General features: G+C 37.4%; 1 protein-coding gene across 1 annotated transcript in view; it reads right to left on the bottom strand.

Annotated features, from left to right (window-relative positions):
• The window catches only part of Itgbl1 (integrin subunit beta like 1), a 206,497-nt gene that overhangs the window by 13,883 nt on the left and 169,973 nt on the right, over window positions 1-22,641 (bottom strand). Inside the window, exon 8 of the mRNA XM_003477591.5 lies at window positions 9,338-9,454. Within this exon, the coding sequence (XP_003477639.1) occupies window positions 9,338-9,454 (117 nt within the window). The remainder of the gene's footprint in view (window positions 1-9,337; window positions 9,455-22,641) is intronic.

Genomic DNA, 22,641 nt, shown 5'->3' with positions numbered 1-22,641 from the left:
TACCCAGACTCCTTTAGACCTAGAAGCACGTGTAGGATACAACACAAACACATGAGAATCCAGAAATGATCTCCTGGTGACGTTTCCAGGAAGCTGCTATGTTCCAAAGAGAACAGAACACATTTAGCCATCGTGTTCTCTGCCTTTCTCCTTTTCCTTTCCATTTCTTCTTTGGAGGATGGGTACACAGTAGGAGCCATCCAGAAGAATGACAATAGAAGTCACGGGGTTACCTTGCCATCCATCCCTAGAGTCACATTCTATGTGCCAATCACCTTCAGCCAGCACAGTCCCAATTCATAGCTTTACAAATTTGAAGAATTTTGTGATTTTAAAATGTAAGTTCAGACAATCCCTGGCTGCTATATTGTCCACCTAAGAAAATTTTGGACTGAGTAAGTGGTGAGATCTTCCTTAATGTAAGAAAGCCAGCAGCGCCCTGGAGTCACTGAATTCTTCCTCTTGGGCTGCATGATTTCCTTCAAAATTGCAGCTATGAACCGAAGAACTCCCTGAAGAAATGTGAACTGATTGTGTAATTAAGAGGTAGCTCTTCATTATCCCTTCACGCTTCTTAAATTGGACTCCTGGGTAGCTGGTCCAGGAGAATAGAGAAAAGAAGCAAAGCACAAGGAGTCTATTTCTTCCTCTCACCCTGGGTCGATAAAGTACAAGAGGGAAGTCTCTGATTAAGTTCGTATCAGGCTAAAACATAAATACCCATGAGTCAGTGTGTGAATATATTTTCTTTATGGTGTCTTGAAACACATATCACTGCAGCTGAATAACCCTTAGGAACTACCTAGACAAAACACTTTTTTTTTTCAATAATGACATATTTGATAAGAAATCCAAGCATATACAGGTCAAATATATTTAATTATTATTAAAAATATCTAGGGACCACATATGGTCTCTGATAATTGAATGTGACTCACAAGCCAGTTAATTAAATGAAAAATGGTCTTGTTCTATTCTCATTTTCTTTCTTGCCAGACATTTTCATGACTCTTTTCAAGGCTGTAATTTTGGTGCAATCAAAACTGAACTGCTTAAAAATTATGAGATTAGTTGCATTCACCTTCAAGTACAATTGCTAATTTATCCCAACCTACCAGAAATGGCTTAATCATCTTTAGTTTTATAGCTAGAAATGTGGATAAACAGCGGTGGCTTATGGTTCTTATGTGCCTGCTGATTAGGTAGGCTTATGGAAGCTGTTTCTTTATTTACTTGTCTGTTAAAATAGTCCATCACTCCTTGCTTCAGACTTCTAGTCCATTTATCCAGGTAAAAGGCCACTGATATTTTCAAGTAGTGCATGGCAGAAAATTTAGGAAAGTACCCAAATTTGTGATCCTCAGTTTTGTTCTCCAAAGCCAAATGGAGGGATAACTTCCACATTTTTATAGCAGTAATATTTGTTCACTAGTGGTTTCCAGTGGTGAGAAATGAAGGAAGTTTTAACTGCTTTGGAGATCTAGCTTCAATTCTACTGCAAAAATGCAAAAATATTGATAGTATGGCTACAAATCCCTAACCAAACACTATGTAGCTAACGCTTCAAGATACCTGATGCAGATGTATTGCTTGCTTTCCTGTTATGGAGAAGGCCATACTATTTTTTTATTTTCTATTGCAGATTCAGGACATTCAATAAATGTCCACTTGGTACAAGTACCAGCAATATTTCATTCTTTATGTCTCCTTCTCACTGTGAAGCCAAAAGGTGATAAGGTGGCTTATCAAAGCAGATAAATGAAAAAGCTTGTGAGAGATTCTATGACCAGTAGGAAATAAAGAATTCAGATACTGGCCTTTCTGAAAGACATTCATAGCAATTTGCTGCATGGAACTGTATCACGTAGCTTAAAAGATAATTGCTACTTAAAATACAGAAAACTATGTGCAAGTGTACACATTAAGGAATCTGAACATACTATAGAATGTGAGATTTCTAGAGAAATTATCAAAATATCCAAAGTAGTTTCATAAACCTTGATTTGAAAAAAGTTCTACTCATCTGACAAAACTAGAAAACAACAAAACGTCATCAGATATCATTTTGCTGATTGACTTGGGTAACTTTTTTTTTTTTTTAAGGAAAGGAAAACCTTAATTCAAAAATAATTTTAGGCCAGGGATATAGCTGAACAGCACACTGCCTGCCTGGCAAACACGAGGTCATGAGTTTGATTCCCAGTACCAAAAAACTAAATAAAATAAAATAAAATAAAAATAATTTTAAAGTCCTGATACCTAAATATGAACAAAGTATAATAAGTGGATGTAAAATATTATATACTATAAATAATAAATGAATACATATCTTGCCAATAAACTCTTCTCAAGGATGAGTTGAAGAGCAGTTAAATACAAGAAAACAGTATCTTTCTTCATTAAAACAAATATTTCTTTTCTCCTCTCTGCTTTATCTCAGGCTTTACAGACCTAAAATGTTCTTCACATCCAACTCTCAGACATCCAAATATTAGCTGTTCAAAGTAGAAGTTAAATACAATTCCAACTTGAAAAATTATGTGACCTCAAACTGGAAAATCATTGCCTTTCTCATTTGTGACTCGCTTAATTTGTAATTTATTTAGAGAAAGTCCTTCTTCATCAACTTTTATACTAAGCTTGAAGTCATAATAATTGAGGGGATAGATGGAAGGAGGGAAAAGAGAGAGATTTATTATATTCTTGAGACTTCTGCCAACTTGAAAAGGCACATTGACACTGACCTACAGTGCAGCACTATGACACTGTATCATAGAGGAAATATTGCCACATAGAGGAGATATGAAATAATTTCAGAAAGACTTCATAAAGGAGAAAATTTGGCATCATGATAGAAGAGTGGGAGAATGTTGAGTTTATTAAAAAAAAAAAAAGGTGAAAGTGAGGAATAGTGTGTCAAACAAACAAAGTCACAATACATCCAAGAAGAATGACCTTCCATGAAGAAATCATTTCTTCCAAATATGGAGACTTTGGTACAAAAAATACACCTCATGCAGAAGGGGAGGGATCTAGAAATGGACAGAGGGAAGTGGTAGGGGAAGAAAAGGGACACTAAAGAGAGATAAGATGCTTTGTGCACTGTCGACTCTCCACATGGATGCGTTCCTTATGTATCAGAAACTTGCACCAATTAAAAAAAGATAAAGGGCAGAAAGCATAGTTTCCTCCCCCCATCTAATTGTTCAAAGTAGAAACTTAATACTCACCCTTGATCCTATTCTGTCCCCCCACTCATAATTCAATAAAAAATTTCCATAAAAAATAAATGCTGCTGTAATTGGGGACCTGGGGGTGGTGGGGTTCTCAATTCAAGTAAGCATCTGGTTTAAGCTTGGACCAAGTCTTTCTGGAAGCATTTGGGACAGAAGCCACATGCTCCCAGCAGGGCAGTGTCAGGCAGCAGGCCTGCCTCTCTACAGGAGTCCCCGCAGCAGCTCATGAGGAGGCACCTCTTGTAATTGTCTGAAGATTATCCTCTCTTCAAATACCAGCCCAGATGCAGGGAGATAAGATCCCACATCACACAGATGCTGAGGCTTCTCTGGCTTAGAATAAGCCTCACACTCTATAAGCGCCAAAGTCTCTTCTGATGTTTCTTTAAACACAGCTTTCAGAGGCCCCCACAAAAGGGCATGCCTTTTGGCAGATTAGTGGGGGCATATGGAAGTAAAAAGCATGGCATTCCATCAGACATTTACAGTTCATTCATTATTCCCTCCTGATCCGGATGAAATTTATCAGTCCTAGGTCAATGTTGTCTGAGCAAGGTTGCCTGGTAACAGTGGCATGCTCTATCTTTTTCCACTGCCTGGAACCCAAATTAGGAATTATCAGAGGGCTGAAGTCTCTTGCAGTGGGGAGGGGTTTTGTCAGGGTGCTGTCTAGGTTCCCAGCTTCTCCATTTCTCCAGCCCTTCATACAGACAGAGCACCTGCGTCTCTCATCAGACCTTGTATCTTGACATCCCTATTTGCCTCCCCCAACATACACTCCTTCCAACAATGTGTATTTCACTGGACAGCCAGAAGTACTTCACAAAACACCATGACATATTATAGTTTTGTTCAACTCCTTCTCTATTTCCTATTGTCCTTTAAGTAAAGCTCCAAGGGACTCACATAATTTACACTCTTCTCACCTCTGTTTTCTGATCCTTAGTCACACAAGATTTCTCTCCAGTCCTCGTAGGTTCCTCAAACCCAGCCACGCCATCCTCTCCCCTTTCCCTGTCCCTTCTGCACACTCTGTTCTCCGATGTCTAAGTCACACTGTCCTCATCTAAGCATGCATCCTGTTCCCATTATGTGTGGCAGGCTGTTTGTGATATGCAAAGAATAGAGCACGTTGTCTTTATGTGATTGCTATCCAGATAGGACAGTGCTGGGGAGGCCTCCCTTCACCACCAGTGGATGTCAGCTTCCTTTGCTATGTGCAGCCCACCGTGCTCCGTTTCAGATCCTGCTCCTTAGCATTCAGTCAATATCCACTCTTTAAGCTCAGCTATTATTTCTAAGAGGTCAGGTATTTAGTTGGTTTTGTTCTCACCCAATCTCCACTGCTGGGAGACAGTAGATCCTAGATACATACACAGCATGCGTGATGAAACGAATGATTCAACTATACATAATTTGACAGAATTCCCACATAGAAGTATTTAGTTACAAATTGCACCATCAAGAAGAATGACTGATGGCAAGGGACCATTTTATCCTAAGGTTGAAGGTACAAGAGAGTGAGATTTCTGCAGGGTAAGAAACAGGCAGCCAAAACAACCAAGGTCACTCCCGGGGCCAAACTATGATAAGCTACGGCAGATGAACAAGCAACAGAAATGAAGTGAGTATATAAGGACTTGAGAGAAGATGCAGGTTGAAAACGTGCCTGTGGCTCAAGAAGGGGACAACTTTCTGCTAAAGCGTGGTGTGTGTAGAGCAAGAATTTAAGCTGCCTAGCACTTGGGCAACTATCGATAGTTAGTAACCTCAAGCAGAGTCAGTGATACGGAATGGTTGGAGACAGCAAGCTCCCACAGGTTTAACACTGAGATAACTGACAGCATGTAAGACACAGAGAGAAAAGCATCAAAGAGATAAAAAATACAAAAGAACTTGCATGCTTTGGGTGAGAAAAAGTGCAGGGCCTTGCAAGGAATAAGCATGCAGTGAGTATTTTTCTCACATAGTCATTTTTATGTCCCATTTTTATGATGGGATATGTATGTTAATAAGGAGAGAAGTTCTTATGCAATAGTAGATATTTCTAAATAAACTGAAAAATCTGGAGCTTTAACAATGTCTGTTGTGACTTGAGGAGTCCTCCTGGCCAGAGTCTCTTAATCTTGCTCCTTTGTGCTAGAGCAGGTCTATGAGAAGCTTCCCCGGAGACACAAGTTGTTAAGCCACAACCACTGAAAATACTCCTGAGATGGGTGGGACTGGCTGTTCAACTTGGTATCTCAGTACTGTGTCTAAGAAGAAAGACCACTTCATGCAAGGGACCAGAAAGGGGAAATTATCCATGCCACACAAAATTCAAGACTATTCACTGATCTGAATAAATTGCCTGGGCATGCATGTTACAATGGTAGTTTAATATATAGATATGATACTTCTGTGTGACATATGACCATAAGTATTTTATGTGCTTCAATTCATTGAATCTCATAATAATCCTACCAAATTACAATAATAATCCTATCATATTTCAAATGGAGGTCACACAGGAGTATACCCCACAGACTGTGGCTTAACCTATAGTCTTATCTAATACACTACACTGCCATTTATAAATTTAAACTCATTTAAATAACTTTATGAAAGACATGGCATCTTGGGGTTTCCTTATGAGTTGGTTTACTGTTATGTGCTAAAACATAGTACGAAAATTGCTACAAGTTGGTTGAAACATATTAAATAATGGAGTCCTTTGTACTTTTTACTCAAAGAATAGTTGAGATCTAAAAGGGATTCAGGGCTGTAATAGCCAAAGCCCAATATAAAGGAATGATCAGAAAACAAGAGGAAAAGGAGTTAAAACCACATCATCTTGACTGGCTGCATACAAGAAATCACAATTTGAAGCTAAATGCAAACCTCCCAGTGATGCTTAAGATGCATTAGAGTTGATTTGCACTCTTCACAGATGTTGTATTTGCCAATTTACCTATATGTTAAAATTCATCTGCAATTCTGAAGTCAGTATCCACAGAGCTAAAAACAGCTGAGTTGTCTGAGATTTATATGCCCAGCTAAGGTCAGAGGGAGCCAGGCTCTGCCTTCTCATTCCAGCTCACATGCTGTGAACAAGTATCATTATTAGCTTTTTGTGGAATATGTGATCACATTTCTTCTTCCTCCTCCCCCTCCTCTTCCTCTTCTTCTTGATCTTCCCCTTCTTCTTCCTCTTCCTCCTCTTCCTATTCTTATTCTTCTTCTCTTCTTTGTTGCATGGCTCAGCGTCTTCTAGCCAGTGCTCCTGAGTGGAAGAGGCTGTGGTGCAGCTTCTGAAGAAAGTGTGTGTGAAATAAACTCTGCCAGATCTGACTTGATAGTGCAGGCAGACATCAGTTCAATGTGGATGCATCCATTGGATTCAATCAGATGTCTTTAAACCAAACATGAACCAAACAAGGTTATCTACTGATCAGTTGGTGAAATTATGGTAACCAAAGCCAGGAACCCGACCTAGTTATTTCCATTAAGGATGACAAGTCAGTGTTCAGTAACTCAGTACTCAACATGACCTTTTAGAACACAGCACAAATAACAAGAACCAACCAAATCTGGGGTTTTTGTCCTTGAGGAGTACTACAGAGAAATACCATGCAGATGGTAAACAGGTAGCACTGCTAGCTGTACATGACTAGGACAAACACGATCTGAAGTGTGACAGCATCTCTTCCTACAAGAATGAATCCTCTCCATGCACTGAATTCGGCTGGACGTGTAAAGTTGTGTGCAGAGGCGCTGGGACAGAGCCTGTGGCCCAGTCGGAGGCCTTCACCGTGGCCTGTGTGGTTTGACCATAGTGACTCATGTGATACAGGAGAAGGTAAATGAGGCAAATATTATTATTATAAACCACATTTTGTAATTCTAACCCCGCATCCACCAAGGACATTATTTGAATATCAAGATGAATTTTAAGACTAACATAAAATATTTTCAAGGTAAATTATTAAGGCCTCCTTTACAAACTCGAAAAGTGTTCAGGGATCTCTAATAACCTGTTTTTAATAAAGTTTAAAATATAAAATTAAATGAATACAAGACTTCTTAGAGTCAGCTGTTAAAATGTAAGAAAACCAGACCAAGGAACAGTCTAGCTGATATACAAGAATCATGTTTTCCACAGGAATGAAGTTCTGGGTTACCAGGGCAGTAACTTCACCGACTGCATGATTTTCATCAGCTGTCTTCGCTTTCCCACCAGACCTTCCAGCTCATCTATCAGCATTTCCTTCTCCTTTCAAATAAATGACAACTGGGTCCTGTGTCAGAATCTAATTTTCTAAAGCATTTCCCTACCAAGAGATCTAACACCTCCAGCAGTTCCATCTTTCACTGTAAATCCAGTGAGTGAGTTCTGATTTTATGCACCGTTATTTTCCTACTTTGTTTCATGGAAGTCCATTCTCTTAGGGACACGGGCAATTATGTATAGATGGGCAACATGGGGAATACGTGACCTTATCTTACAGGGAGAGAGACTTGTTTGCACTGTCATTTTCTCCCCAAAATTGGAGATAAAGAAAGATTCATGGAGGGAAGTATGTACAATTTAACCTGAAACTGGTTCCTCCAGAATCAACACATTCAACCAAGTGACCAAACATGATGGGCAAGGAAGCCTATTACAGTACACTCAAGAAGCAAGCCTGGCCTCATAGACACTGTTATGGGAAAATTACATGAATACATATCATGGCCTTAACAACAACAACAAAACTGCAGTCTACTTAGCTATTTCTAGTAGCAAAGACCAATGCAGGGAGGATCTATCCCAGAAATAAGACCGACATAATTTGAAGAGATTGATGTCACTCTGGGGAAAACTTGTGGCACATGGAGGTATCTGTGAACAAAAGGTCTGAGCTCAAGTTCTGGGTCAGCTCTATTTTAGTTATAGCGTTAGGTCCTTTAACCACACTCAATTTTTCACCTGTGAGATAAAGCGAAAGGAAACAAAGTTCTATGAGGGCTGGCTCGATGGTACCAGCTAATGAACCACCAGCAGCAACACCTGTTTAAAATGTCTTTCTCCCATGGCTCACAGGAAGAAAGAAAATATTTTTGGTCAAATTGCAAGTGTTTTATAGCTGCAGAGACAGAGAGAGATAGAGATAGAGAGAGAGAGAGAGAGAGAGAGAGAGAGAGAGAGAGAGAGACAGAGAGACAGACAGAGACAGAGACAGTGACAGAGACAGAGACAGAGAGACAGATAGAGATAGAGAGACAGAGACAGACAGTGTTAATTTTTAAGACAGGTAGGAAAGCAGGTACATAGATAATTGAGATGTCAGATCCCAGAGATGGATGACTCCACTACTTTCCGTGAGTAGGTCAGACATTTTTCCCCATTAATGTAATGGTCCTTGCACTGTCACAATTATCTTGGGGGAAGAATTATAGTCCTTAACGTGGTTCTATGTCCAGTTCACTTCAATAATAATGAAAACCTGGAAGGAGTTGCCATTCAAGTATGTCCGCCTCAGCACTATAAAGTGTTTCAAAAACTGAAATAGTACATTCATCACGCTGATCTTCTATCCTCTGCTGACGCTCTGGTCACCCTTCTGCTTCTTGGACATTTATTTTTGCTGCCACTTTGATACACCCTCCATCTGCCCCATTCTGTCTGGATTGTTGATTACTTTCAGTAACCTCCTGTGCGGGTCTAGAACCATGGAAATGGTGAGTGTGTTTGTTGTGATTTCACAGTTAAATTTAGAGTACAGTATTCCTGGTCCTTTCATGCCTGGGAGTGATACTTTCTCCAGCAATGTTTATGAGCAAAGTAATAAAATCACAGTCAAGTGTTCACTTGCAGTGAAGCCTTTTACTCCCATAAAGGATCACAGCACTAGGTACTTAGACTCAATGATCTTTACTAAATGCACGCTATGCACTTTCGCTATGCCTAAATCAAGATTTGGAAGAAACAAAGATCGTAACAAACCTAATAGTACACTGCATTTAGGTCTAATGGTATATTGATTTTTGTTGGTCTTTTTAAAAAAGCAACTGCAAAAGGGCTAAACAGAGTAAAGAAGGCAAAGGAATGAAACCATAGGCAGGCAGAGAAGAGCTCCCACCTCCACACACCACACCGTCGAGGTCCTCACAGCGGCGATTGTCACACTCGCAGGTCTTGCCATAGACCCTGTGGTCCCCGGGCGGGTAGCAGGTGCACTTACCACACTCACATTTGCCTGGAGAGGGTCAAGAGAAAGCACACGGTTAGGAAAATCACAGGCGCCGAATGGGATTCAGAAAACAAGCATAGAATTAAACTGAATCTCCCAACCAGTCTGGGCTGTGCTCCGTAATTGGTCAGCAAATATTTTTTCTAATCTGTCCGCATGATAGTCAGCATGATAGTGGCCAGCTCAGTGGCATCCACAGGGCCTTTGTTTCACTCAACTGTGAAAGATGCCACTGTGAGACTCTCATATTCAATTTAACTTGATGGTATTACTCGGTTTATACATTTTGGCATAATTTTTATATAATGTCCTTTTTGGGGGGTTGATCTGCCAGATGCAAAATATTTATAGGTACATTCAAGGTGTGATTTGAGTGATCATCTGTAGTAATTTTATAGTTTGAATTCGCTTTAATGTCGAACACATGGCAAAGCATATAAGCCCCCCCCCAACCTTACAATTTTCAGCTTAAAATCTAAATCTATCCTTTTCAGATTTTGTTGGGATGAATTTGGTTCACAGTTAGCAGTCCCTTAACTAGTAACAGTATGTGGTTTTCATTATTTTCTCTTGAGCTGTAACAACATATCCAACACTGTAATTCTCACATTACATCATTTTGTTTTCCTTAACTTACTAACAGGATTACCATCATTTTACTACACAGGAAACAGACATACTGAGGTGAAGTCACTGCTCATACAGAACAGCTAGTAAGGAAAAGAATCAAACTGCACCCACATCTCATCTCTATGCACTCACAAGCTGCATGGGGACCCTGCGTGAGAAAAGGAGGTTCCTTTTGTCTGAGGAACTGTCCTGGCTTGCCAGAAATTCAGCTGGGTGCCAGTGCTCCCAGACTCCCCTCGCCTTCACTAGCCCAAGGATCACAATCACACAGACACTGAAGTGGTCCTAGCATGCTTCCGGCTACTGCTCCTCACCCTGCTGCTGACTTGTATCTTTTAAAGAAATACTCGGTTGGTAGATGAAGGGGGAAAGCAAAATTAGTATCTGGAATCATGTAATTTCAGAGCTGTCATTAGAGGTAATCTAATGCAGTGATTCACGGCCTAGGTGGCAGGGCAGTGTCCCGGTGAGAATCTGATGGAGGATGAGGCACTGGACCAGCTGGCCCTGGCTTCCCCTCCGTGAACTGCTTTCAGCTTGAGGTACAGTATTTTAAAGTCCAATAGGAGGAAGGCGCTGCTCCCCCAAGGGAACTTACTTCTTCCTCCCCCTGGGTTGGCCCAAACTGGACAGAGCAACAGTCTTGACCAGAGACCTGATTGCTGAGGGTGAAAGCAAAGGGAGGGGCTGTGTAGACAGGCCAGCACTGCTAACAGGGAGCAGTGAGCACAGGAATGTGGCAGTCCTCCGCTTCCCATGGCTACTGCACGGCCGCTCACCCTGCTTGCCCTGTGGACCTGATCCGCCCATCAGCATCCTGTTCATCCCAGCTAACCCACAGCCTAGCACCTTAGCTGCGGGCAGGTAGAGTAAAGAGTTTAGAGACATTTGCCACAAGCTACATCTCGGTTAGTCAGGAGGACTGAGTTCAAGAAATCGATCATACAGCAAGTAAGTGTAGTTAATAATGATTATTAACTTTGAAAACTGCTAAAAGAATAGGTCTTAAGTGGTCCTATCACAAAATATTAAGTATGTGAGGTAACACCTATGTTAATTAGGTTTGCATAGCTGTTCCATAATTACCCATATTTCAAATAATACACTTTATTAAATAAACACATACAAGTTTTTGCCAATTTAAATAACTTTTAGCAAAAATCTCTAAATGGTAGAATTTAGATCTATTTCAGAAAAAGTACATTAGTTCTGTCTCTCTTCCTTTTTTCTTCCTTCCTTCCTTGCTTCCTTCCTTCCTTCCTTCCTTCTACACTCCCTCTGTCCCTCTCTTCCTCACTTTCTTTGTAAAACTTCAGGAGAATCCCTTACTTCTTCCCTCTATTTATGTAATATTATGTAAAATGTGAAGAAACTCAAGCATGCTGGAGCTAAACAATTCACCTAAGGTCACCTAGCTAGATACTCCTGGTGTTATAGCCAGGATTTCTCAATGTACAAATGCTCTAACTATCATTATGGGTGAAGGCCTGAATGTATCCAATAATGCTGACTGCAGAGCAAAACAGACCACCTTTGAGACCTAGGCAGTGTGGTAGTTTACTGTTCCTCAGGGCAGCTGTGGGAAACCCACTGTTACCAATCACACTGCTCCTAAGGTACAACGCATTCTTAATCACAAACAGAGTCAGTGTTTACATTTCAAGTCCAATCACTGATGACACATCTGTTTACATGTTAAGGCACAGAGCAATTTTCTTGAATATGTATATTAGCTCATCTGACACTTTGGAGGGTGTCTTAGTTACTTTTTACTCATTGCTGAGACAAAATAGCTGAAGCCCAAAGTTAGGAAAGGAAAGGTTTATTTCTTACAGTTCTTGAAAGTTTCAGTTCACACTCAGTTGGCTCCAAGGTCGCATGACATGACAGGGCAGCAATTCATGGCTGCTGCAAACAGCAAGCACAAACTGGCCATAGAAAGCCACACAACTTCTTCCTGCTTTTACATCAAATCCTGGCCCCACCCCTGGTCGGGTGTAGCAGTCACACCACCAGTCCAAGCACTAGACAATGAACCAATCACAAATCCATAATTGCATGAGGTTTAGGGGCCAGTGACGTAAACCATGAGAGAAGGGATACACTGAACATTGGCGTAAGTGTCAAGGTATCAACATTTTACTATTGTCATTGTTGATATTTCTTTCTTACCTTTCTTGTATAAAGTTAGAGAGTGTTAATATTCTGTCCAAGGAACTTGTATTTCCTAGTGAATTGTAGTTCACATATCTTTTTCAAATATTTATTAGCCATATGAAGAAGAAATAATTAGCCATTTTACAATTCATTTTTTTGCCATGCATCTACTGCAAGTTTTTCTTTTAAAGGACATATAATGGCAAGTATTAACTTTGTACATGCAATTCTGGTGCCTTCTAATGGAAAGACAAAACATAATATCTGGAAAGACTAATTTATTTGAAGTTAAATTATTAAATTATTATTAAACTAAGTTAATTTATTTGAAGTTAACTCCTCTTGAACATCCTGTTTGTTACCTGGCCAAAATGCCCCTCCCTCTGAGCCCATCCAATTAGCAGAGCCCTGGTGTTATTCTAGGTAAGTCAGCGTGTGGAAGCTGTCACACAGTGTGAGACCTCCATGGTTCACACTCAGACAGCTCTCTAAATTGTTAGCAGTCAGCAAACTTTCTTGTTGATGAAGTAGAAAGATACTGACAGACACATTTTTTGGATTTTCTAAATAAGAAGTTGGGCCCAATCGCCTACTTTCATTATTAAATGATGATTATTTTTTAAGATTATGGAGATTTAACTGTGGCTTCTCAAATGACCGCAAAATCAGTATCCTCATAAACAAGGTTTAAAAACTACACAGCCTGAGTAACTAGATATTAATGCTATTTTTTCTAGGTATGAGTGACATACTTTTTTTTTGGCATCAGTGATCAAACTCGTGACCTTGCACTTGCCAGGCAGGCACTTGTGGTGCTGAGCTAAATCCCTGGCATGAGTGCTATTTTATACAACAAATTCAGACGAAAATTTTTGGGAAAAAAAGACACCCAAAGAAGTAAATGTAAATCAAGTAACTTATAAGACATTCATTCTATGCTAAATCTTCCTACGCCTATTAAACATTAACATCATAGTTAATCTTTAACTGCATACCAAAAGTCTGTCCAATTATACTTTTATACAGAACCTAAAATTCCTATAAATTATGTTTAAGGCCTATTATACACAGCAAAGAATGATATATGAAGTCAGATATATGGAAGTTCTTATTTCATATTTGACAGTTCACTTTTGTAAAATGCAGAAAAAAATCTAGGTTGAGACACTGACAAAATGTATATTTTACAGTTTTATGAATAGCTAGTTTTTAGTAAATGAATATAGTACTTCAATTAAATTTTTAACATAGAAATGTATATTGCCTACAATCCTTAATATTTAAGATAAGCATCGTCTTTTACATACAAATTATATTTTTCTACCATAACTAAAATAAACTTTAAAAATTATGGCTTACTGACATCAAATTATTTTTACATGAAAATTAAACAAAAAATTATTAAGAATGCTTGGGTAAAAAATGTAAATAAGTAGTTATGGGAGTGTACCACTGAATATGAATGATACATGTTTGTAATTTTCCCCCCAGACCTTATCTCCTCTTACTAATATTAACTGCAAATAAGAATGTTTGAGAGTAATTGCATTACCATATAGTAACACTTGCTTGAGCAATATAATAGACTTCATAATAAAAATTACTATTCATTTGAAACTAATACTTTTAGAATTAGGATATGAAAGCTCAAAGTATTTTTCATACATTTTAGTGTTTTGTAAAATATACACACCACTAAAATTTGCAAGGTAATTCCTCACTTCAACCTTCTTCCCAATCTCCCTCTTTTTCTTTCTCCCTTCCTTTGTCTCTTTCTGTCATCTACATATATACACCAAAATCTTAAAAATCATTCTATAATAGAGACGTTAAATATCAGATTGTGAATAATCTTGAGTAACATTACATGTATAACTATTGTAAATGTGAAAAAATCCCGGCAATAAAATTCTACTCTGAATTTATTGGAATTTGCATATGTGTTTCCCTGGTTGCTTATCAGGACACCCTCTCCCTATCAATGCACTGCCTTCAAATTCCATCTCGACTTTGTCTTTGAAAATATAAAGTCATAATTTTTTTCTTTAAATGAGTGGCACGTAAAAGAGGTTAAATTGAAAAGGCAGTTAAGAGAAGAAAGAGGAGGAGGAGGAGGAAGAGAAAAAGACTTGGATAAAACTGCCTCACTCTAGTCTGAGACAGCTTGGTGGTAGAGGTTGTGGGAGGAGTAATTTAGGGATCATGCAAAGCCCAGATAACAAAGGAGAGACAGAGACAGTGACAGAGACAGAGACAGAGACAGAGACAGAAAAAGAGAAAGAAACTTTGGTGGCAGAAGTACAGCTGCAAAGTGCATTTCGCAGCAAACACCTCAAAATGAGTTGTTCTAAATCCATTATCCTTTCAACCTGTGGTAACTGTTTTAAGACACCATTATTTTGCAAAGTTTCCAATGAGGAAAACTTGATGATCAATATCCTGTACCATCTTACACAGTCTCTTAAAAGTCTCCAAAAGTTGGTGCTTTTTGTAAAACATTTCTCCAAGGGATGTGTTAGCTACCACATGTACTATTTCTATGCTAAGCACTTAGCTGGCTTCTCTACTTGCACAAATACCAAATCTTGGAAGGACCAAACTCTTTCTATCCTAAGGGTCACTATCTTGCATGATGAATATTCTCAAATATATCATTTGTCTAGAGTCATATGTTTGCATAAATAATAATTCAAATAGGTATATATAATAATTCATTAGAACAATGTCCCACACCCTGGCTAACAGGAAGTAATCTAACTCAGAGATGAGAAAAAGATGCTTATAATAACTATTGGTATGTTTTAAATGCAATCTAATTAAAATTAGATAAAAATATTATTAACAGATGGTCTGCTTTTATGTGCAAGATAAAAAATTGCAAATGCATTTAAAGAAATAGGACATTTCAGTAAATATCTAGTTAAAAATTAATATACAGAAATGACTACCTTTTTTGAAACCTAATCTAATACAATGGAAAATTACTTCATGTAGAAGAACACTGGGAACATAAAATGAATGAATTTACATTGTATTACACTATAAAGTTATATTGAGGGCCATAAAAGAAGATCTATTGTTTTTTAAAAAAGATATACTTTGTTACTACATATGAAGAAAATGTCTGATTCACACGAATGGTGTTTGGGCAAATAAATATGAAAAAGACTAACAAGCTGAATTATAATCAGGATCTTTATGTTCATTAACATAGAGTTAAAGGGTGAGATGCATGATATAACAGCAGGTCTATCTGACAGCAGCCTCCTATCTGAACTGCATGAAGGACTCTGGCAACAGCAGCAGCAGCAGCAGCAACACCAAACACAATCATTAAATAAATGGACAAGAGGTCTGAATGGGTACTTCTGCAAATGGGAAATTGGTCTGACCAATAAACATCTGAGAAAATGCTCCTCCTTTTATTTATAGGGAAAACGATAACCAAAACATAATCAATCGTACCCCAAACCAATCACATACACATTTAGAAACTGAACATAATAAGCACTGGTAATAATTTAGAAACAAGGAATGTCTGACAAAGAGGAAATACGCATTGGTTGAAGATTACGGGACTGTTTGACCTTATCTAGTAAAATTGATTTGCATAATCTAAGAACCAACAATCTATCCAATTATTAGCTATATTCCCTAGAAAAATGGACACAGCTGCATCAGGAAATATTCCAGAACAATCTTAATAGCACTATGTCTGTCTCAGAGGAGAAATGTCCCAATGCTCATTGATTATGAACTATTCACACATCAGTAGTGCTGTTAAATAGAACACTGTACAGCAACTGAAATGAAAGAACCACAAATACATGCACCTATGAACCTTGGCATAACACAAAAGTACAAGAAGACACCTGCTTATTATTTGATGGGGTAATGTAAAATAGGCCAGTCTCACACCACAGTGTTTGAGATTATAAACTTAGGGATGAGAATTTCAGTCAAGGTTAGATGTGATTTCCATGAGAGATTAATGGTTATCTTGTCAGGGAAAAAAGCGAAAAGAGAAAAAGAGAGTTCATGGGATTTGGGCAGTGTTTATTTTCTACACTTAAGCATTTGATTGCTTTATAATTTATATTTCATAGTGCCATAAATAAATATGTTCTATAACATTGGGCATGATGGATTTATTAAAAAATATCTTCCACATAACTGGTGAGGTGTATTTAAAAAATAATCAGTCCCTTCACTCCACACAATGAAATAAATTTCTAGTGGATTCAACACTTATATGTGAAAGTTGAAATGATGATTACTAGACAAGGATAGAGACTGGAGTTTTCATAATCCTTGGGAGACAAAGACTATTTGAAATGACAATGAATCAGAAACACAAAGGAAAACTTTGATAAAATTTTACCATCTGATAGAAGTAAACACATTGATCATTGTCAACATATTATTAATATCCCTTAGCAAATTCCATGGAAACAAACTGAAAATGAAATAATTATTATTTGGTGAAGTTACAATGTTCATTTATATATAGAAATTTCTAAAACATGTTATTAAAATTTTATTTGATATAGCCTGGAAGAAACCTTATTTCAGCTTTAAAAAAATTATACACACAAGATACTGCGAGACATATGCAAACAAAATAATCTTTTAAAATAATTATCTTATTACTCAAAGGCAGAAATAGAAGTTTCATTTTACCTACTGGCTAACTTAGGACAGCCAAGTTGTAAGGCAAAAAATGGAAATCTTTATACAGTTGCATTTTTATGAACTTAAAGATAGAAACTTCATTAGTATTTTGTTTTTCATACTTATTTTTAGAGTAGGATTAAGATAAAAATTATTTAATTATTTGAAAAACTTGGAAATTGTTAGTCAAGCCATAGAAAATAGTCAAATCCAACCAATGCTGCAATTTGGAAACAGGGAAACTGATGTTCTGAAAGGGAGACAATACAGGGATTTTTCTCAAGATCACTGTGTGAGGAAGGAGGCGCCGGTCATCTCTCAAGGTCAGGCAGTAAAGGAAGAGGTAGGTGCAAATGTTATTTCCTGTTCCTCCATCATTTATATAATACCATTCACCTTTTCAATAGAAATGCTTAAGTGACTGTTTCCTCATAATAACAGAGAGATACCTAGAAGCAATGCCTTGCAGACAGCTGTTAATCTCTGGGAGAAGTTAATTTTTTAAAACCGGCACAAGATTATGTGAAAATATGAAGGCAACATATTTTGTTGTTTTTTCTTGCTCTTGTTTCTTTCCTTCAAAATTCATTGTTTGATTCTCTATTCTCACCTTTGCTTCTGCAGCAAGTATCACACATGTGCACACATGCGCGCGCGCACACACACACACACCCCTTTCTTACCAACTTGCTTTCACTGAAACCTTCAAGTGGGGAATATTAAGCTACTTCCTACTGCACCACGCAAAGAATACATGTGTGGTCTTACCCAGGAATACATTGAGCAAGACTCACCAGTTTTATCTCAAATAATGGCATTAATTTGATCACTGTTCTTTCATTCACTCAACAGACACACCTGGAATATGAATATGGGTTAAGCATTGTGCCAGGTTCTGCAGATGCAGTATTAAGAAGGATATGCAAGCACTGTTAGTAGCGGCAGCAAGGTTAATGGCAGAATATGTAAGTAGGCGCAGACCACAGACCTAGCAGAACTGTCTGTGATATAGAATTGAGGCTGACGGTGACTGGTCTTGCGTTAGGAAGGGAAATGTTGAACGTGGCCCTTTGGACTTGATTCTTGATTCACCCGCGGTAAATGTGACTCATTTTTTCTTATTTTTCTTTTAAATTTTTTTATCAGTACATGTTTGCAGTGCAGAATGTTTATATCCCATGTGGGGAGTTAGGACATGTACATTACACATCTTAATTCTGTTTCTCATACTCTTTTCCTTCCTTCCCTCCCACTCCCTCCATCTTTTGATGCTCTTCCTAATGGGAAATGTCTATCTCCCTACTTATATTATTTATTTTATTTTGTTCTTTATTTATAGTTTAGGTTTCACATATAAGGGAAATCAGGCAATATGTAAGCTTGTGTGTATGATTTATTTCACTTAACATTATGCTCAACCACTATAGAAATCATTATGGGGATTTATCAAAAGGTTAAAATTAATAATTCCCCCTGGCCCGGCTATTTACATTCCCAAAAGAGTTAAAGGTGTCATATTACAGGAATCCATGCACACTCATGTTTGGAGCAGCACAATCCATAAAAGCTAAATCCTTCAGGCTGCATTTAAAATGTAGCTTTTATGAATTGTGCTGCCCTAAACACGAGTATGCATATCTCATTGTAATATGATATATAACTATACTGCTGATCTCTGCAAGTTCATCAAAAACAACAGTTCATGCTGTCATTGTTTGATGGATTATTTTTATGCCTAGATCTTATAAACTGAACAATTATTTCTAAGATAACAATATGCAATATGTGAAGTACTGTTAATTTCCTACTATTTTTTAAAATTCTGTATCATATCTATCCATTTTTCTGTTTTACTTTGGAAAATAAAAAAAAGTATGGTATTTACACAAAATAGAGTACTATTTGGCGATAAAGAAAATAAATGAGTCATCTATAGGCAAATGGATGCCCCTCAAGATCATAATATTAAGTAAATATGATTCTTTAGAACAATAAGTCAAAAGTCATCATCCCTCAATAAAGGAAACAGCAATACCAATAATATAGAATTATCCTCAAACCTAAAGTTGTAATGCAAATGAAGTACACAGCACATGGTAAGTGCTCAATCAAATATTATCTTTTTGCAACAAAATATACACTGAAAGATTTGAATTACTTGGATAGAATTTGTTCACTTTCCTTCTCATTTCATTTTTCTATGAAAGGGAAACAGTCTATTTCCTGATCCAGAATGTGACCGCTTATAGCTTGGGATCATCAGTGTACCTCCCTGGTGGTAGCAGCAGGAATGCGCTCTACGACCTTACTTTTTCCATTTTCACTTCTTAAAATGGCAAAAACCACACTTGCAGTACATGCTTCATAGTTGGGGAGTAATTAGAGGCTCACATAAAACAGAAAAGAGATTAGCACTTTACTAACACAGTCCTGCCTTGCCGAAAATAATAGGTTTACCATAGCAACCTGATTGCTCTAGAAAAAGCGCCTGCCAAATGCATCCCAAGTTCCCTTGAAAATTCTATGAGAAAGAATTAAAAACAGGAGGACTATAATATTCTGTACCATTTCATTTATGTAGAAATATTTTTTTGAGGGAGAATAAAATAGTCTTGCTTCAGTCATTTGCAGGCGAAGAGGTCCTTTCTAAAACAGGTAGGGGACTTCTTACAATCCAAGCCTTGCTGCATCAGTGGTCAGGGGAAGAAAAGTTGCTGGACCTCAGAATACAAGCAACGTCAATCTTGGTGTTTGCAATGAAAGTGATCATGGACCATATGAAGACATTAGATGTTGAGCCAATGCTGTACTAACATATACAATTTTGTATTCACCCTACATAGTGTCTGAAACTAAAATCCAGACAGGGGTTCCCAGGTGTGGCTCTTCTCTGATGATTTTCCAAAGCAGCAAGCAAAACATCACAGAGCAGGTCATTTAGTTCTCCAAATTAGATTATCTCACAATTTCAGCCTTAAGGTAGTTACTAAGACCAAAGTTGTTTGAGATTCATTTTTCCTAACAAAAAATTCTGTAAATGAGGCAAATGTATCATAGTCCTGTACAAATATAACCCAAGAATGCAGTGTCAGGTCCAAGATTTCAAAGTCAGTAAAAGACTGAGGTTAGCAATGTAGAGTTTAAGTAACTAAGCGGGGCTAGTCTACTAGGAAGCAGCGAACTTAAATGGGAAGTGGGACCTCCTTTTTCTTAGCTAGCACAGCCCACTGATATGGTCTGGGGAGTGTGTGGTTGTAGAAACAAGGCTTTGTGTTTCTGCATGTCTAAGTCCTACAAACGCTGAATTATCTTCAGCATTGCTTTAATGATTGCATATCAGGTATTAAATAATCACACCTGAGTGCACTATGCCATCAAAAGTACTCTATGAGAGACATTCTACAAGATGCAGGCAGCAAATCCTATTCACTAACGAAAGAGGGCACGATGGTTTGTATAACAAGATTGTATGTTTCCACGGCAAGTGTTTCTTCAAGATGATTTGATCTGGGCAAAGTGGGAGTAGAATGGACTTGGGATTTAACCATTTTTTAAACTTTTTTTGACATTGGAAAAGAATCACAATTTTAAGTGAATATACTATATCCTTAATATTCATTTCAGGAGTGTTAAATTGATTTGCAACAAGTATGGACTTTAGCCCCAAATTAGGGGTAATCAGAAAACAGATTTTACAAAATCATCAAAGAAAGCAGAAAAAATATACAGGATAAAATTTCCATATGTAAGAACTTGTTTAATCTTCTAAAATTAAGGAAATTCATTTACAATGCAACGTTTTTCTACTGATAACTTGTTTTAATTACTCTTTGTTTCTGACTCTACCAACACCTATTTCAGAAAATCATAAAACATTAGAAATAACGTTATATACACAGAGGATACACACACTTGAAAATATAACTCTGTGTACTGCATATTTAAATTAGGGGCTAGTCAAATATTTGTGAGCAATTTGTCTTCAAAAACTAAAAAAATCTCTCTGTACTATTAAATCTTTTTTGAAGTTTGAAATTATTTCAAGATAAAAATTATAATTTAAAAATATACAAGTAAAACTCTATACATAATTTATCTTTAAGCTCAATGGTATTTTAAAAATTAGATCTTATCAATAATTATGCATAGACACACTCATCTACATATTTTATACCCAAATTTGGAGAACATTCTTCAGCATTACTCTCAAGGTTTAATCCTTTTTGTCAATAATACTGTCAAACATAGTCAAATGTTAGGATTTATGCAACTCAAAATGCCAGAATCGCAAACATATTGCAATTTAAAGACGTAGTAAACTTTATGTTAAGACTTAAGATGGAAACTAAATTAGTCCAAGTAGTTGAAGTGGGCCAAGAGCTGCAATGGCAGTCAGAAGCCCCATTTTGGTTATTGTAGGCTTTTCTTTTTACATATAGCTTGGACATCATTTTTACTGCTCAAATATTTTTTCTGTACACAGAGACTAACTATGTGAGCTCTGAACAGTCTCAGAGGCAGTGGACAATTGTACCTACCTACCTGTTAAGTTTTCTGGTTAAATGTCCCAGATGGATTTGGTCACACTGCATAATTTTGTAGATTGTGAGGGCTGCTACCATGGTATTATCTGAATTTTTTTTCTTAAAATCTATTACTCTATAATGAAAATATAAACATCATATTGCTTTGCTTAACTTGTATTTAGATACTGATATTTTCATCTTTATCACAAACAGCCAAATGTAGTAGCTCTCCATAAATCAATTCATTTTCCAGAGAAACTAAAATAAAACATTTCCTGCCACTGACTGGTCGTTAAGTACAGAAACACAGTTTCACATAACGGAATCTACCGGGCCCAGTAATGATTCCAGACCTATGGAGATACAGATACTCTCATGTTCTAACAAACATTCTGGAAATGCAAAGGAAAGCAGTTTAAACATCATGGAAACAGCTCAGAGACTGTGGGAAGACATACAAGAAAAATTCCTTGATCATTTTTTCACTATCCAAAGACAATTGAATGGGAACCGATAAGAGAAGCCAGACAGATTTCCACAAAAAAACTTAGCAAGAAATATTCAGCGATGGCCCGGTAAGCGAGGGTGCTCAACTTTCCTCAGTCTTCACCAGATAAAAGGAAATGTGGCATTTTAATAAGAATACTAAACAAATAGTGGTAGAGATGGACAGAAAGAGAAATGTGCTTCCACTTTAAGGAAAGACAGAACACCCACAGGCATGTGATTATCTTTCTCTGTAACAATGAGAAAATCTCAAAGGCTCTGGAAATGCAGTTTCTTCCTGAAGGCCCTTGCACTTCTCTAACTACAGAAAGTACGTGATGAATGGTCATTTGCTTGAACTAGAACTTGAGCTCAGTTTGGGGTCACTGTATAATGAACTAATACTGCTGTATGTTTCATTAAAAAATCTGGGATAAAACCAAAGGAATTAATATGGATGGATAAAAACAAAACCAAAAGGCACACACAGATGCTAATTATCAAAAACATCCATGCCACTGTTTGTAAAGCAATGTTTTCTTTGAAGGAACAAAGATATTGGCTACCCAGTGAACTGATTGTTGCTTTTACCTCATGGTTATCGAAAGTAATAGACTTCAATCCGCCCAAACAGTAATAGTTAACACCACTGCAAAAGCCATGCAGCAATGAAATAAAGGTAACAAGGTAATAAAAGAGAATAAAGAAAGTCTGAGTGATTAG

This window comes from Cavia porcellus, unplaced genomic scaffold (assembly GCF_034190915.1).
Source record: "Cavia porcellus strain 051 isolate PalLab524CR breed Dunkin Hartley unplaced genomic scaffold, mCavPor4.1 scaffold_4, whole genome shotgun sequence".
NCBI lineage: Eukaryota > Metazoa > Chordata > Mammalia > Rodentia > Caviidae > Cavia > Cavia porcellus.
Note: the sequence above shows the minus strand (reverse complement) of the source record. Positions and strands in the feature narration are given on the sequence as shown.